The 18,209-nt window shown below is 37.4% G+C and overlaps 1 protein-coding gene across 1 annotated transcript; it reads right to left on the bottom strand.

Annotated features, from left to right (window-relative positions):
• Positions 1 to 1,367: 1,367 nt before the first annotated feature.
• On the bottom strand, positions 1,368 to 17,836 carry LOC122076382 (spindle assembly checkpoint kinase-like). The gene is made up of 3 exons (XM_042641684.1): positions 17,675 to 17,836; positions 17,478 to 17,573; positions 1,368 to 1,685 (listed from the first exon to the last, which is right to left on the bottom strand). Exons 1-3 carry the CDS (start codon positions 17,834 to 17,836, stop codon positions 1,368 to 1,370), a joined length of 576 nt encoding a protein of 191 aa, XP_042497618.1.
• Positions 17,837 to 18,209: the final 373 nt, after the last annotated feature.

The following is an 18,209-nucleotide window of genomic DNA, read 5'->3' on the forward strand; positions in this document are numbered from 1 at the left end:
AACAAATGGGAATTGTGGCTTATGTTTCGGATTATAACTAGGCATATCGTCTTCTAGTAGAGAAAGAAAAGGAGAGAAAGTTTTTAGAGGCCCAGCTCAGAACCCTTCAAGCGTCCTAAGCTTTTCCACAAACCTCTTTCCTTCCTTCCCAAACCACTCAAACTTTTACCCCCACACCTTTTGTACCTCCTTCTAAGCTATATAAGAATTTCTATGATGCTTATATGAGTATTGGTAACCCTAATGTAAGGCCTTTGCCTACTACTGTTCCATATAACTCTTTTCCTATAGACATGTTAAAAGTTGTCTAAGATTAGCAGTGCTAATTAAAGCGGACCCTAAAACCTAAACCCCAGCCAAAGCCCACCTATGTAGAAACCCAACTATCAAGACAACCCCCCTTTTCATATTCACTTCCACTATATACTCCTCCTTCCTTTGGCCCTCCTTCATTAATCCCCTATATTCCACCTCCTCCGTCATCCTCACAGCCAGCCCCAACTTTTGGTCCTATAGAGAACCCAAACATCCTCTCTTCCCTCCAAAATACCTTAGCCTCTCAACCTCCCCAGCATCTGGTACTATCATCTCCAGATGTTTCTGATGAGGAAGGGCCTTCTGTTTGAACTGCAAAATCTTTTTCTTTGCTATTGTAGGATTTTTGGGAAACACAATATAAAGATTTACTACAGGGTAATTTATTGGATGTATCTACTGGTCTTCAGGTAGATACTGTATCTCAATTCTATAGAAGGGATTTTTAATGGTGAAAGAGATTGTGCTACCTGCTTCAATGACTGAATTGCTTTTGTATGTTGAGAAGACTATGGTGGAGCATTCTTTTTCAAAAAGGCAGGTAAAATTGTTGTGAGTTGGATCCTGCTGGGAATGAATTCCAACATATCATTGACAATTTCAAGAAATTGCTGCACTTGTTGCTTAGTAAGATTGTCATCAAGAAATTAGAGTAGTGATTTTCCAATATGAGGTTGAAGCTGATATTGTTCATCTCTAATGGTGACTCCAAGGAAATCAGTTTTAGAGATGCCAATTGTCAATTTCTTCGGAGAGAGCATAACTCCATGGGCTTGCACAATAGAGTAGGATTCTTGCAACAATTTGGAATGAGAATCCATGTCTTTGGAGAAGAGAAGAATATCATCAATATAGATCAAAGCAGATTTCTCAATAGGGGAGAAAATCTTCATCATAGCTCTTTGGAAGATGGATGGAGCTGTTTTCAAGCCAAATGGCATGACTTTCCATTGATAATGATGGCTAAGAATGCAGGAAGCTGTCTTTGGTTTGTCATCTGGATGAATACCGAGTTGCCAAAACCCTACTTTTAGATCAAACTTTGAAAAAACTCAGGCATCTAGTAATTGGGATAAAAGAACTAGCTTTGTTGGTAGAGGAAACATGTCATCTACAAGAGAAACATTAAGAAGTTGATAATTAATGACAAGTCTCATCCTTCCTCTAGTTTGCTTTGCTCTTTTGTTCACATAGAAAGCTTCACATGCCCATGTTGAGGTGGTTGGTTCAATCAACTGTTGTTGTTGGAGCTGTTGAAGTTCCTCAATAGCCAAAGCAAGATGTTCAGGGTTCATCCCAGAATTGTTCTCCTTGGTGGGGTTGATATATTCATTCTTCTTGAAAGGAAGCTGGATGAAGAAATCTTGATTCTGCCATAATGAAAAAGAGCATTTTTGCTTGAATTCTGTGTGATTTTCTGCACAAGAAGTGGCCATAAGATGCTTCTTGAAGGTGGACAGAGATTCTATGAGAAACAAGTTGGTAACTTGTGTCCATGGAAAAAAAATACTATTTATGTCAAGGTTGATTTGGTAGGGTTTGATAGGATTAGTATTGGATCCGATCATTTTGGACTCACAATATTGAAAAATTTAAACTCTGATTGTGATTAAGGGTTTATTTGTTGAACCCTACCCAAGGGTTTATTTTTATAATGTAATTTAGGGTTTGAGTTTGTGTAACCCTACCTAAAATTACGTTTTTTCCCTTAATGACTTCGGTCAAGTGAGAGGGCACCTTATATGATTTACTTGAAGTAGTTGATATGAGGATGCATATTTATGTTGTTTGCTTTACATTATTGGGATTATTGGCATGACTCGAACTTGTGACCTTCGCATTATTGGGCCAAACATATTATTGTTTTGAAATGTGTTTTAGCATGTATATGTGTATGTATTAACAAATCATCACACCATCCCATGGCGGTTTTGACTTGAGACTCGCTCCAGTTGTTGGGATGCGTGGTTGATCTCCACCCATTGACCCATGGTTTTTTCTGGGTTAGAGATCATGATTGGTATTTAATTAAAGTGGGCATGTTCATGTATGTACGTTAGAGATAGTCTTCATGTATGATGTAAAGTGCGGCACTCCCTACTCAGTAGATTGATGTAGTAAGATTTTTTAGAGAATGTAATTATTTTTTTAGGACAATGTAATTAATTTTTGAGAAGCCTTGTAAAGGGTAAGTGCCTCGTGCTACATATTATACATTTACACTACCTCGACATGCCACTTTAAGTACCAATCGGGTTCCTATATGGGACCCATGCGCATCCATTTGTATGGCATAGTTTTATGGATTGGAGATACCTAATTCTTTTTATATTTGTTCGAAATCGATTAAAATTATGTCCCTGACCCACAAATGTGAGATTTGATTATGAGCCTAGAGAAATTTTTGGTCTCACTGTGTGCTGTAAGGAACCATTAATTTTAATTAGGGTTTCTGGAACAAATTCTTAATGTGTACCTAATGTTTACCTTGCACATTTTTGTGTGTAGTGATATGACCACTAATCATGCTGTTGTGGACCTCACCAAGGGTGACAAATTGACTGGATCCAACTATGATATGTGGCATCAAAAGATTTAATATTTGCTCAATGAGCAAAACTATCTTGAGTACTTGACCAACATTATGGATAAACCTGCTGAGGGTACTACTGCTTAGCACCGTCGTGATATGGAAGCCTATAATTAGTGGGTGAATAAAGATCGCAGTACGCGCTTTATTATGTTCAGCGCTATGCATGATGAGTTGATTGGTGATTATGAGAAACACACCACAGCTAAGTCCATGTGGGACCAGTTGAACATTGACTTTAGAGGTACATCTACTCCAAGGTTAATGGGTATGACCTTGAAGTCTGAGATGTATAAAATGGATTCTAAGCACACTATGCCTATACACCTTAGGGTGGTCAAGGACATGATTTGGAAGTTGAAAGATGTTGGGACCACTCTCACTGATGAATAGCAGGTTTAAGCTGTCAATAGGACATTACCTGATTCTTGGAACCCCATAAAAATCGTTCTCACACACAATGACAACATTAGAAATTTTGTTGATGTTGCACAACATGTGAAACTTGAGGCTGAGCGCCAAGAGCCGAACTGCGTAACTGCCCTAGTCACCTAGGGAGGCAAGCGCAAGTTCAAACGCAAAAGACAAGGTAACCCAAGAAACCAGGGTATGGCTCAGAACCAGAAGCCAAAAGAAGGCAAGCCAATCAAGGACAAAAGAGGCAGGCGTGGCAGAAAGAAAGATTTATCCAATGTCAAATGCTACAACATCCAAAAGATGGGGTAATGGGCTTATGATTGCATTGAGCCGAAGAAGGTACCATTTCTATCCCACTCTCCCTATACATATGTTTGTATCCATGTTTTGGTTGCCCATACACAGTCTGATTGGATTGTGGATAAAGGAGCAACAAAACATATAGTGCAAGATCAAAGGGGTTTTGTAGATTATTGCAGAATTTCAGTTGGATCCTAGAATGTGTTCATGGGGAATATTACCAGTGAAACAGTTTGAGGTGTTGGTACTTATCAACTCAAGATGCATACTGGACACACCTTGCTTCTTCATGATGTGCTTTACACACCTGATATTTAGCATAATCTACTTTTAGTTTCTGCATTATTGCCTTTAGGATATTCATTCCATATTGATGGTTGCACTTTAGAGTTTTATTTGAGCGGTATTTTTGTTGGACGTGGATCCTTACTTGATAGATTTTTTAAATTAGATTTGACTGATTCAGTTTCATTTGTTTCTTATATAGTTAATACATGTGATAATTTTGAATCTATTACATGGCATGCTAGATTAGGACACCTACATTAGGACACACATAGGGCAAGATAGGATGAGTAGGTTAGCTAGAGAAGGCCTTTTAGGCCCACTCGCTAAAGCTAACCTCCCTGTGTGCGAGCCTTGACTAGTAGGTAAGGCTCATCGAAAGCCTTTTGGAAAGGCAGTCCGAGTTACCCAACCTCTAGAACTTATCCACTCAGATATTTGCGGACCTATGAATGTAAAGGCACACCATGGCGCCTCATATTTTCTTACATTTATTGATTATTATTCGCGATATAGTTATGTGTATCTGATCACTCACCGATACAAGGCATTATATTGCTTCAAACGCTTTGTGGCAGAGGTTGAGAATTAGTCAAGTAAGAGCTCAAAAACTCTGCACACTAACCGGGGACATGAGTATCTATCCGACCAATTTAAAGAACTATATGAGGAGAAGGGCATTCATAGGTAGTTAACCATTTCTCGCACTCCGTAGAAAAACGGCATTACGAAGAGGAGAAATAGGACACTCTTAGATATGGTTATGTCGATGATGGCGTAAACCAACCGCCCGATATCTTTCTGAGGGGATGCTCTTCTGACTGTTGCCTACATCCTTAATCAAATGACTTCATAGTCAGCTCCTTGGACCCCCTATGAGTTATGGAAGGATGCAAAGTCAAATTTAGGGCATATGTGACCATGGGGATTAGCAGGTTATGTTCACAACACCTCTCATAAGTCTAGGAAGCTTGGCCCTGAGCTAGAAAACACATCTTTATAAGATATTCCGATAGCTCGAAGGGTTATGTTATGTACGGTGAACACCTTGACGGAGGAATAATTGAGATAGAGTCACGGGATATCGACTTTATTGAGATAGATTTTCTTAGCATAGGTGACGCCAACAGGGATCTCGACCTCTTGAGATAGAGGACGAGGAAAGCGTCTCACCTATTCATGGTGAGGGTGGGGAATTAACTCATCCTATAATCACCAGAGAAAGTGAGACTGACCACTAGCCTGGTGGGAGTGTACCACTAGACGATCATCAGGATTCCCTCTTGCATAGGAGAACTCGTGGGCATATTCCCTGTCGTCATTTTGAGATTGAAGGGGAAGCTCTCATTTATGTTCCAAAGGATGAGGATGAGGCCGCTTCTTTTTGAGAGGTGCTCTCCTCACTTGCTAAGGATAAGTGGCAAGCTGTTATGGAGGATGAACTGAGTTCTATGAGTAAGAACCAAGTATGGAGTTAGTTGACTTACCTCCTGGGCGTAAGACCATTGGAAACAAATGGGTTTTAAAGGTCAAACACAAAGTGGATGGTTCAATTGACAAGTATAAGGCACGCCTTGTGGCGAAGGGCTATACCTAAAAGGAGGGTGTAGACTATGATGAGACTTTCTTCTTAATGGTGAGAATTGTCTCAATTCGCCTCATTCTAGCCATTACCATAAAATTGAATTTGGAGCTCTTTCAGATGGATGTTAAAATTGTATTTCTCAATAGAGAACTGGACGAGGAGATCTTTATGGATCAACCAATGGGTTTTGAGGCCAAAGGACAAGAGCACAAAGTCTGCTGTCTCAAACGCTCTATATATGACCTTAAACAATCGTCTAGGTAGTGGTACTTTAGATTTCATCATACCATTACCTATATTGGTTTTGAAATGATTGAAAAGGACCATTATGTGTATGTGAAATGGTCCAAGGGAAGTTTCCTTATTCTATCCTTATATGTTGACGACATTCTATTGGCTGGGAATGACATGGAGATGACTGTTGCCACTAAAGAGTGGTTGTCCTCTACTTTTGAGATGGACATGGGTGAAGCCAACTTTGTGTTAGGCATCAAGATTATTAGGAATCGCTCTAGGAATATTCTTAGTTTGTCTCAAGAGACTTACATAAAGAAGATCTTTGAACGATTCTACATGGATAAGTTTAAACCTATTGACACTCCTATGGACAAGGCCTGTGTTTTGAGCCTTGACCAGTGCCCTAAGACAGATGCAGAGAAGAATCAAATGTCTAAAGTACCCTATGCAGTAGCGGTAGGCAGTCGGATGTACATGATGATATGCACGCATCCAGATATATGCTTCACAGTTGGCATGGTTAGTCGTTACCAGAGTAATCCAGGACCATACCACTGGCAGGTAGTAAAAAGAATCTTTTGATACCTTCGTAGAACCACTGATCTCACCGTCACCTATAGTGGTTCGGATTTGAGATTGAGAGACTACAGTGATACCGCCTGGGCTAGTGACAGAGGTGAGCGCAAATCTACTTTAGGATATGCATTTGTCCTAAGAGGTGGGGTCGTATCTTGGAGTAGCAAGAAGCAGACTTGCATCGCCTTATCTATGATGGAGTCCGAGTACATTACATGCTCGACGACCGTTTAGGAGGTCGTTTGACAGAGGAAATTCCTACAATGCCTTGGCATTATCGATCATTCAGTATATGGAATGCTTGCACACTATGATAGTACGATAGCTTTGGCATTCGTCAAGGACCCCAAGTTCCATGGGAAAGCCAAACACATAGACATCAGATATCACTACATTTGAGAAATGGTTGCACAAGGGAAAGTTGTCTTGAAGCATATCTCCATGAGTAGCATGGTGGCTGATCCATTGACTAAGCCTATTACTTGGGATATTTTCCTTATTCATGTTAGGAATCTGGGACATAGACATGGATGATTTGTATTTTGAGTTTTGACATTTTCTTTATACATTATTGTTATCACTCCTTAATTTATATATATATATATATATACATATATATATAAGACATAATTATTTAGGGTGATATAAGTGTGTACACATTTTATTTTTTAAATATGCTATCAGGCTCGAATCGACCCAATCACACGGGTGATTCACCTTGGCGCTTAGAAACAATGAGCAGAATGAGCCAAATTCACCTTGGCACTTAAAGATAGAGAGCGAGATGAACAGACAAATTTTTAGCTAAGTGGTGCCTTAGTTAGAGCTAATATGAGACCTTTCTATGGTTGAACACAGAGATCCCATATCTCAGTGTAGCCTACTTATAACTAAGTGTGAGAACTCAGGCAGACGCTATGGGGGCGGCTGGGCTGATTTACCTAGGTTATGGGCTTGAAAGTGAGACTAAATCTAGACTTGTATGGTGTTCTTTTTATTTTATGAGTGATATTCCCACCTTAGTATGAGTTGCACCATATCATACATTTCATACTGTATGTGATTTATTATGACCGTTTGTGAGAGTGACTGAATGGATCCCTTCTTCATCACTGTGTGAGCCACTTGGATCAAGCTGAGTTAATCCTAAGGATACCCTCTACCTAAGACCATGTTATAAGATGATGCCCAATAATGCTACTTTGACATGCTCCTTAGGATCATGGATGATGCGGTCTAACACGACACGATTGGGAAAGCGGTTAGGAATAGTCAGATTGACATATGGGCTTAGAAAAAACTATTTGAAATTGCACCCTTGTTTTGTGGCTTATTGCCCAGGCGACTTGCCGTATTTGTGTTTCGACATAGTCATAAGCACATTACATGTTTTAAGGTCAACACTGAGTGATGTGCTATGTTAGTTAGATGGAAGCTTAATATAACACTCTTACATTCGTATTATCTCGTTAGGTCGCACACTCGATTTCCTATATGATTAGACACATATGGTAGATAAACTTCTAGAATGGACAATTGAGTATGTCCACCTTGTGTGGGCGAGTGGGAGATGTTAATTAATATGGTTAGACTGGGTTTCGACCCAGTTCCTTCTTGGGTTGCCCACTTGGGGTAATTATAGACCCACTAGGATTAGGAACCCTAGCTAGCCAATTCTCTATAAATAAGAGGGTTTTGGCGACAAAGCCAATTAGGGCTTTGACCTAATCTCTTTCTCCCTATTCTCTTCTGTCTCTCCCAATTGAGAGTGTGTCTCCAAGGATCTCCATTGCAATCCTTATATTTGGAGGGTGGAATGTTGCCTAGCGAGATCATCGTAACCTTTCCTTCGTCACTATTCGTGCGGATCGACTCGTGGTGCAACTCGATCCATTCCGCTACGAGGAAAGTTATACTGAGGTATTCCTCGATACCCATTTACTTTCCCTTTTAACAGTAAGAAACTCAAAAAAATAAAATTTTCAATCTTTGTATTAGGGCCCATTTGATTTTGTTTCTAGAAACGTGTTCTCCGTTTTCTATGCTTAGAAATGGAAAAACACTCCAAAAAACGTTTGATTTTTCTATTTCATTTCACTTAATTTTTTGAAATAGAAATAGAAATTTATACATATTTCTGTGTCTAAAAATTGGAATGGAGAAATAAGTCAAACTTATTTTTCTATTTCTGGAAACAAAATCTGATGCTTCACTCGACCTACCCCAACCTCAACCCATTGTTGAAACTCCTCGCTATCCAGAATCGGTGACTCCAACCTGTTTGTGCGAAGTTCACAGTTCTGGACTACCTTCATCCTTATAAAGCTCGTCTCCGTAAAGCATACCTGCAACTCTAATGTCATGCTTTCACTCGTGAGTTGAATATCTATAACGTTGTGCCTTCACTCGTGTCTTGAACCCGATTACACTATTGAAAACGTTTCGGGAAATAGAAAAATCAAAGATCTTTTTGCAATTCCAAAATAGTTTCTAGATACACAAATAGCAAAAAAAAAAATCAAACGGGCCCTAGTTGTTGCTTGTTTCATTTAAGTAGTGTTTCATCCAAAATAGGCAAATGAAACCTTTTACTAAAATCACATCGGACCATCCGATCGATAAATCATTCATTAATTGGTTTGATTTTGGATTTAATTAAAATTTTAATCTTTTTATTCAATGAAGCGGTTTGATTTCAAATTGACAAACCAACTAGTTAAAAACCATCAAAACTGGTATGCTATTAAACTGATTATATATATTAAATCGATTAAAAAAAATAAAACTGGTTGATCCTAGCATACTATATGCACTTGTAGTGTCTTATGGTGGATATATATTAGGGGAAATTACCTAGATCCACTAGATAAGAAAAAAAATTACAAGATAAGTAGGTTTCAAATTTATTTTACATTAACTAGTTTCAACTTTGAAAATATTTACTCAATCCCCAAAATTAGTTATTACTCATACGGTTTAAGAAAAAAATAAAAGTAAACTTCCTAAAATAACCCAACCTCAATTCTTTTATTTTTATTCAATTTTTAATCGCATATGGGACCCACTTCCTCCTCCCCTCTCATTTTCTGCCTCTTCTCCTTCGTTCTCCACAAAGGCCGATTGAGAAAATACATAGTAGCACTGAAAACCGCATCTGAAGAATTTAGAAGCTTGGTAAATAGACAAACTACTAGAAGCGATAACAAATAATTGTAAATTGACACTGAAGTTTCTCAATATTAAGTTGAGTCAATAGATGGATGAGATGGATGGCTAAAAAAGAATAACATTGTTTTTTATATAATCATAATGTGTCCCACACAGTTGCAACTAGTAGAATTCACAGACACATGAGCTAACCCAAAATAACTCCCTCAGTTTAAAAATGATCCAAATTCATTATCTAAACCTCACAACTGGGTATACTACCATTTTGTTCTTTTACTTTTTTCCGACTTCGAAATGAAGATGCCAATTGATGTCAACAAAAACGAAAAGAGAATGAGACACATCTCTGTAGTGAAGGTGCGGAAATGATTTGGATTGTCCCACTGGTAGGGTCAGACATTCAATCAACCATTATTAGAGGGGTTTAGCTCATTACCTAAAACTCCACATGTGCAGAGCCTCCACGCAATCTTAGCCTTTTCACAGTGAGTCCTTCCTACACGTACAACTTTGTGTTTCCTTTGAATCCAAGCTCCTCCTCAATCGTCAGAGTTTTCACAAAACCTTAATTACTACTCAATTACTAGTGTAGAGATCAAGAGTGTGAGAGAGGGAGAGAAGCACGACTATACAAAAGAGGAGAGAATTAGAATCCTATATCGCTTTGGTTTTAGAGTCCATGTATATCTCCAACCAAAATCCCTATTAGTTTAGAGTTGTAGATAAACCCAACTTTGGCATAGAGATTTTCTACTTTGAGTCAAACACTCACAAAACCAATCTTATCATTATTGATAAGATATTAGATAATAAGCAATATAATAATTCCTTTTTCCTAACAATCTCCTCCATCCTACTATGAGATCATATCTCATAAGAGGATATTACAAAAAAGAATTCATGATCATTTGATGCTGTACATATGGGTTAAACTTATAGGAAAGGGGTAGGATCCCATTGGGATTCCACCCAGCATACTATGTATCCCATTGGGATTCCACCCAGCATACTATGTATCTTAACAGTATTGTATTCATAATACAACATTAATCAATACATATGCTGCCAAGTCGATGTAACAATCATTATCCAAAATAAATAGTTATTTATGCATCTATCCCCCACTGATTAATATCACATAGTTCATTATAGGGCATGTGTTAAATACTGTCAAGTTCCCAATGAACTATAAAGCCATTTCAGAGATTCTGTATACTTGATTGGACCAGGAAAACATTTTCAAAATTTTTTTGAATATAAATAATAATTTATATTAATTTTTCAAATATTAAAAATATTTTATTGAAATACCCCTAGATCCGAATTTTATCCAATCAAATATATACTTTCTCTCTCCTTGATATTCTCCTAAAAAGGGCAGTGGATTCCTTGTTGGCAATCTCTTTCGAATATGACCCAATATTACGAGTCCAACGTACTGATATATAGTCAAAGAGACATCAATTGTTGGCACACCCAAATGCACAATGCTTGTCCGCATCGATAAGGACCCCTCAGGTCAAAGGATTGATCATAAACTAATTAAGAGAATTTCATTTTCTTATAAATCGACAATATATCACTCACATTTGTACTCTGAAATCAACATCTCTAGATACACACAATGTGACCACTATGAAGACAAGGTGTCCAATCTCGCCCCTAGTGGTGAATAGTTTTAGGTTAACAAACCTATGGACAAACTGAGCTCAATAAATAATCATGCTAATTAAAACTAACTTAAACAATTTAATTTAAACGAACAAGTTTGTACATCAAAGCCAATTTTCCATAAACCTAATGCTCATGTTCTCAACATGTTTCTCAAATACACTAGGCGACAAACCCTTAGTCATGGGATCAAACAGATTCTGAGCAGAGTCAACCTTAGCTATGGCTATATCACCATGTTGTATAATCTCACGAATTAAGTGATATTTTTCGTTTCACGTGCTTGTTCTTTTGATGCGCTCTTGATTCCTTTGCTTGTGTTATGACTCCTTGGTTGTCATAATACAACATGATGGGATGCTCGACGAGCTCAGGGACCATCCCCAAGTTGGTCAAGAATTTCTTGAGCCAAACCCTTCCTTAGCTGCTTCACTAACTGTTAGGTATTTAGCCTCAGTAGTGGAGTCAGCCATTGACTTCTATTTGACACTTCCAAATTATAGCACTACCTCCCATAACAAATACCATTCTTGATGTAGACTTTCTGTCATCTTTATTAGTTTGAAAATTTGAGTTTGTATAACCCACAATTGACAATTGGTCAATACCATAGACTAGGAAATTATCCTTCGTTCTCCTCAAATAATGGAGGATGCTTTTGACAGTAGTCCAATGCTCATGTCCTGGATTAGATTGATAACGGCTCACAATCCCTATCGCATGACAAATGTCTGGTCTAGTACATAATATTGCATACATGAGACTCCCTATAGTCAAAGAGTAAGGGATTTTCTTCATTGCCTCAATATCCTGAACAGTTTGAGGACATTGTGATTTAGATAGAGTGATTCCATGCCTGAAGGTAACACTTCCTTTCTTGGAATCCTGCATGTTAAATTTGTCTAATATTTTTTCAATATAAGTCGATTGTGACAAGCCTAACATCCTATTTTTACAATCTCTCACAAGCTTTATTCCTAGGATGTAACTGACTTCACCAAGGTCCTTCATTTAGAATGTCCTAGATAGCCACACCTTTGCAAATGAAAGAAATCCCACATCATTCCCAATGAGCAAGATATCATCTATATAGAGGACAAAAAAACAAACGCTATTCCCATTGGACTTCTTGTAAATGCGTCACTCATCAATGTTTTGCTCTAACCCAAACTTTTTGATGGTTTGATCAAAACATATGTTCCAGCTTCTAGAAGCCTGTTTAAGACCATAGATAGATCTCAAAAGTCTGCACACTTTGTTTTCTTCCCCTGAGGAAGCAAATATTTTTGGTTGATGCATGTATATGACTTCATCTAAATGTCCATTAAGGAAAGTGGTCTGTACATCCATCTGCCATATCTCAAGGTCATAGTGTGCAGCAATCGATAATAAATTCCTAATGGATTTAATCATCATTAATGGTGAAAAGGTTTCATCATAATCCACTCCTTCTTTTTGGGTGTAACCTTTTGCCACCAGTCTTGCTTTGAAACGCTCCACATCCCATCCACACCTCTCTTCCACTTGAAGATCCATTACATCCTATAGGCTTAACACCTTGAGGTAGATCCTTTAGAGTCTAGACATGGTTGGAATGCATGGAGTCAATCTCATAGGCCTCTTTGTAGGAAAATGGGTCTAACTCCGAAATGTCAGAAATAATATGGAACTCTTTCACCTTTTGATCATCTTCATTGAGAAGTGTCAAACGAGTTGGAGGCCTGATGGACCTCCCACTCCGTCAAGGCTCTTGGGGCTGATTCACTTCAGTGGGCATGTCAGTGGGTATGTCAATAGGATGTACAATAGGAGCAGAAGGTTCTTGGTCATTAGATATTTTTTTTATGACCATTGATCCGATCTACAAGTGATCAGATCCTCTTCAAGGAACGTTGCATGTTTACTAACTAAGACTTTTTGATCAACAGGGTCATAGAAATAATAGTCAATAGCTGTTTTAGGGTATCCTAGGAAGTAGCATCTATTTGTTTGGGATTCCAACTTATCTGTTTGTTGCTTCCTTACATGTGCAATACAACCCCAAATCCTAATATGTTGTGGGCTAGAATTTCTCCCATAACACAACTCAAAGGGTGTTTCAGGGACAAATATTGTTGGAACCCTATTCAAAATATAGATGGCGGTCTCCAAGGTAAAACCCCAAAATGACGTAGGCAATTCTGAATAACTGAGCATAGACCGAACCATATCTAATAGGATACGGTTTGTTCTCTCTGCTACACCATTCTGTTGAGGTGTCCCTGGGACTACCAAATGAGAAGCTTGCTTTAAATAGTCCCTGAACTCATCCGATAAATACTCTCCTCTTTGATTTGATTAAAGGGTCTAGATGCACTTACCCAACTGCTTTTCTACCTCTGCTCAGAACTCCTTGAACTTTTCAAAGGTTTTCGATTTTCAAAGCATTAGGTAAATGTATCTATATCGAGAGTAGTCATCAGTGAAGGTTACAAAATATTCATAACAATACCTTGCTTGAACATTTATGGGACCACATACATCAGAGTGTATTAATTCCAACAAGTTTTCAGCCCTCTTACCCTTAGATGAAAAGGGTTTCATGGTCATTTTTCTTTTTAGCCAGGATTCGCAGGTTCGTTAAGATTCTACCTTTAGACTTTCAAAAGGGTCATCCTTGACCAACCTGTAAATTCTATTTACTCCAATATAACCTAACCTAAGGTGCCAAAGATAAATGGAATTATCTGGAGCTAATTTCATTTTTAAAGTTACATTTGGAAATTCATTTGCATTTAAAATAGGTTTCAAGAAACACAAATCATTCTGTAAACAACCAGCTGTAATAAATAAACCATTCAGTTGAATAGATAGTTTAAATCCAAATTGAAATGAATATCCATCAATGACTAGTTTTGAAATAGAAACAATATTTCTTCTAAAGGAAGGAACATAAAAAAAAATCTTTTAAAATTAAAACTGTTTTTTCAAAATGCAAACTAAATTCTCCTACGGCCTCTACTGTGGCCTCAGCTCCAGTTCCCATCTTGAGATGAACCTCATCCTTGTTGAGTCTTTTGGTCATCCTGAACCCCTACAACATATTATAAATATGGGTGGTCAAACCAAAGTCAACCAACCACGTATTAGATGGTTCTTCTGAAAAATTAGACTTATAAAGGACATGTTTCAGATATACCTTCATCTGACTTCTTCTTTAGAGTCATTAAGTATCCACAATAATTTCTCTTCTAATGTCCGTCCCTTCTCAGGTTTCTTACCCTTCTCCACTCTCTTACTAGCCACCTTAAGGGTCTTACCTTTATTGGTCTTCTTCTTCTTCTTCATACCTTTCGGTTTAGAGGAAGAAGGTTTTTGTTTCTTATATGTCGCCTCTACTTCTTGCAACATATTTCCTAGCTCTGGAAGCTCTACAAAAATTTTATTCATATTATAATTACAAATAAAAGATTCATAGATTTCCTGAGATAGTGAGTAGAGTATGACATCAGTTTTTTAGTTCAGCTTAAAGGATGTCCCTAAGGCTTATAGTTCTTGGAATAAACTCTGTAATTTCATCACATGGTTGATAACTAAAATCCCTGAAGTCATCTTAGTCTTGTGGAGGAGAGTGACAAGCTGATGATGTGCATGTCTGTTTTGCTTACCATACAGCTTCTTCAACTCCTCCAACATGCCTTTAGTAAAACTTAGATCCTTTACAGAATCCTTGATGGTCTTATCTATTGAATTCAAAACAAGGAGCTTGGCCTTAGAATTGTTTGTTGAAACAACTCATAGGCAGCTTTCTTTTCACCCTCCATAGTATCAGGGAATGAATGTTCTCCATCTTCTATGACAGAAATTAGACCTTCTGTAGTTAGGAGCAATTTAATGTTCCTCCTCCAGTCAACATAGTTGGGTCCAATCAGGATATGGTCTTTAATGAGGGTAACGTAGTTCATTTAGCATGACATATTAAATATCTATATGATGTATAAGGAAAAATTAGCATGATTAATATTGTTGAAAATAAAGGGCAAGTCTAAATACAACGATTACCCACACCTTAAGCTTCCCTTTAGCTATGAGGTGTGATTGGAACATCTCAACCCTTATGCACATGACTTAGCCTATTAGAGTTCATCATATACATGTTGGTTGAGTGGACCATTCTATCCATCTTGAAGACTTCCTATACTTTTGGCCACTTGAGTGTTATGTCCATTCCTATCGGCTAATAAACACTCAAGTCAAATGTATATACTTTGCTTCGGAGTGAATTATAGCATCATAGGCTAGTCTCTACTATCACAGTACACCCCCACTGACCATGTTCTCTACCTATCACATATGAGATAAATGAAGATGGTCTCAGAGAACTACTTAACTATTATCCTATCGGCATCTGCAAAAGTAGATCAATGTGACCTCTACATTTACTAACTAAGCGAGGCCATGGAAATCCCACCAGTTAGGGTTTTCCATATCACACACTTGCTTTTAAGTTTAGGGAAATAGGAACAACCATCTCTTCTAAAAACACAATAGGGTGATAACATCACCACACATCACATGTAACTGAATCATAAAATAATCATCCACATAAAATATAAAACAAAGCCTTAGTGATTATAGTATAACATTTGGAATTAGATTGACTGTGTCATCATATGGAAGTCAATTTGATTCCAAGATGGGTAGGAGTAACATAGCCTCTTTAATTACTCCCACACAGCATAATTATGTGACAATGCAATGTAAATAATTATAACCAAGATAACTTTCCATTGAAATAAAACAAAAAAATTGCTTCTCCATCTCCTGTCGCTTCCTCTAAGCAATCTCCTCCTCCAGTCTTTTCACGATCAAATAAAATAAAATGTCTAATTATGTTACATTCCTTTAAAATAAAGAAACCTTGGGAAACCAACCCATCATTTGGACTGCCCAAGGGGAGTACATGTTTTTGTAAAAAAGAAAAGGGAAAAGAGAGAGGGAGAGAGAAATAAAATACAAGCCACCACATAAATGCATGCCATGCTATCCAAATATCCATCATTGTGGTACATTTTAAATCTCATAACCGCTAACAATATCCTTTACACATTATGTATTTGATCCTTTCAATTTCATTCCAATAATACGGAAAAATAACAATTATAAAAACCACATAAAATTTTACTAACATTTAGTAAAAACCTATGTAATCATGTCATGAAAATATCATGTGTGCATCTTATCTCATATACATGCACACATAATCTTTAATATTAAATCATATTTAATGTAAAGTAGGTACTTTGGTACTATTGCCCATATGTCAGAATATAGTCCATACCATAATGGGCCCTTTAAATGAAAGAAAACAACCAGTGTATATTATATAAGCCCACTCAGGATTAAATAAACACTTAAGCCCATACCAAAAAATAAAATAAAACAACATTTAAATAAAGAGCATTTATGTAATTTCTGGATAGGGTTTTACAAACCCTACCCCCTCTTTTTTTTCTTTTCTTTTCTTTCTTGCTGTACCTATAATTTTTTTTTTTGGTGAACAGAACAACATTCACGGTGAACAGTGAATACATTTATGTGAACAATATTTCACTATTCATAAATAATTTTTTTTAATTTAAAAACAAAAATATTTTCCTTAAAAAAAAAGAAACAAAAAGAAAGGGTTAATTATTCTGCTGTATTGTTCACGGAATAATGAACAAATATATATATTTTTTTAATTGAAAACAAAATTAATGGATCAAATACATAATATTATGAAATTAAACAGAATGTCTCCCCATCAGTAGGGAGGCTCTGATAACATTGAAAGTGCGGAAACGATTTGGATCGTCCCACTGGTAGGGTTTGACATTCAATCAACCATTAATGGAGGGGTTTAGATCATTACCTGAAACTCCACAAGTGCAAAGCTTCCACATGATCTTAGCCATTTCACAGTGAGTCATTCTCACATGTATAACTTTGCGTTCCCTTTGAGTCCAAGCTCCTCCTCAATTGTCAGGGTTTTCACAAAACCCAAATTACCACTCAATTACTAGTGTAGAGATCAAGAGAGAGAGAGAGAGAGAGAGAGAGAGAGAGAGAGAGAGAGAGAAGCATGACTATATAAAAGATGAGAGAATTAGAATCCTATATCACTTTTGTTTTTAGAGTCCATATATATCTTCAACCAAAATCCCTGTTAGTTTAGAGTTGTAGATAAACCCAACTTTGGCATAGAGATTTCCTACTTAGAGTCAAACACTCACAAAACCAATCTTATCATTATTGATAAGATATTAGATAATAAGTAATATAATAATTCATTTTTCCTAACATGTAGTGCACCTCAAAATCGAGAAATAAGTTCTCTGGCTTGATGTCCCGGTGAATTACATGCTTGTCATGGCAGTAGGCCAATGTTTGTGCGAGGCTTGCAATGTACTGCAATGCAAAAGGAACATAATAGAAAACCCTAGAACAATTAAAGTATAAGAACAAGAATCATAAAAAAACAAAAATTAACATAAGGGAAGAACTCTTACAGTAGCGGCATGCTTTTCTGAGAGGTGGCAAGACTTCCTAAGCTCCCCATAAAGTTCACCCCTGTGGGCATACTCAAGAATCAAGAATATGCGTTCGTTGTCGTGAAACCAACCAAAGAGACGAGGAACATTGGGGTGGCTGAGAATACTCTGTATCTCCATTTCTCACCGTAGCTGGTTGTGAAGACAGTACTTTTCAATTAGCGCTTTGAATATAACCTTGAGTTTTACCATGTATTTAAATCCAATTGTTTTTAATGGATTATCCGAAACAAACCCAACCTCAATTCTTGGAGGGCCTTGGGGTTGCAGGTTGGGGTGGAGTTGCAGAGCAAGGGGTTGCAGGAGGGAGGGTGCCGCCTTTGTGGAGAAGGAAGGAGAAGAGGCAAAAGAGGAGAGGGGAGGAGGAAGTAGGTCCCACATGCGATTAAAAATGAATTGAATAAAAATAAAAGAATTGAAGTTGGGATATTTTAGGAAGTTTACTTTTATTTTCTCTTGAACCGCAGGAGTAATAACTAATTTTGGGGATAAA

The sequence above is a fragment of the Macadamia integrifolia genome, chromosome 4, assembly GCF_013358625.1.
Source record: "Macadamia integrifolia cultivar HAES 741 chromosome 4, SCU_Mint_v3, whole genome shotgun sequence".
NCBI lineage: Eukaryota > Viridiplantae > Streptophyta > Magnoliopsida > Proteales > Proteaceae > Macadamia > Macadamia integrifolia.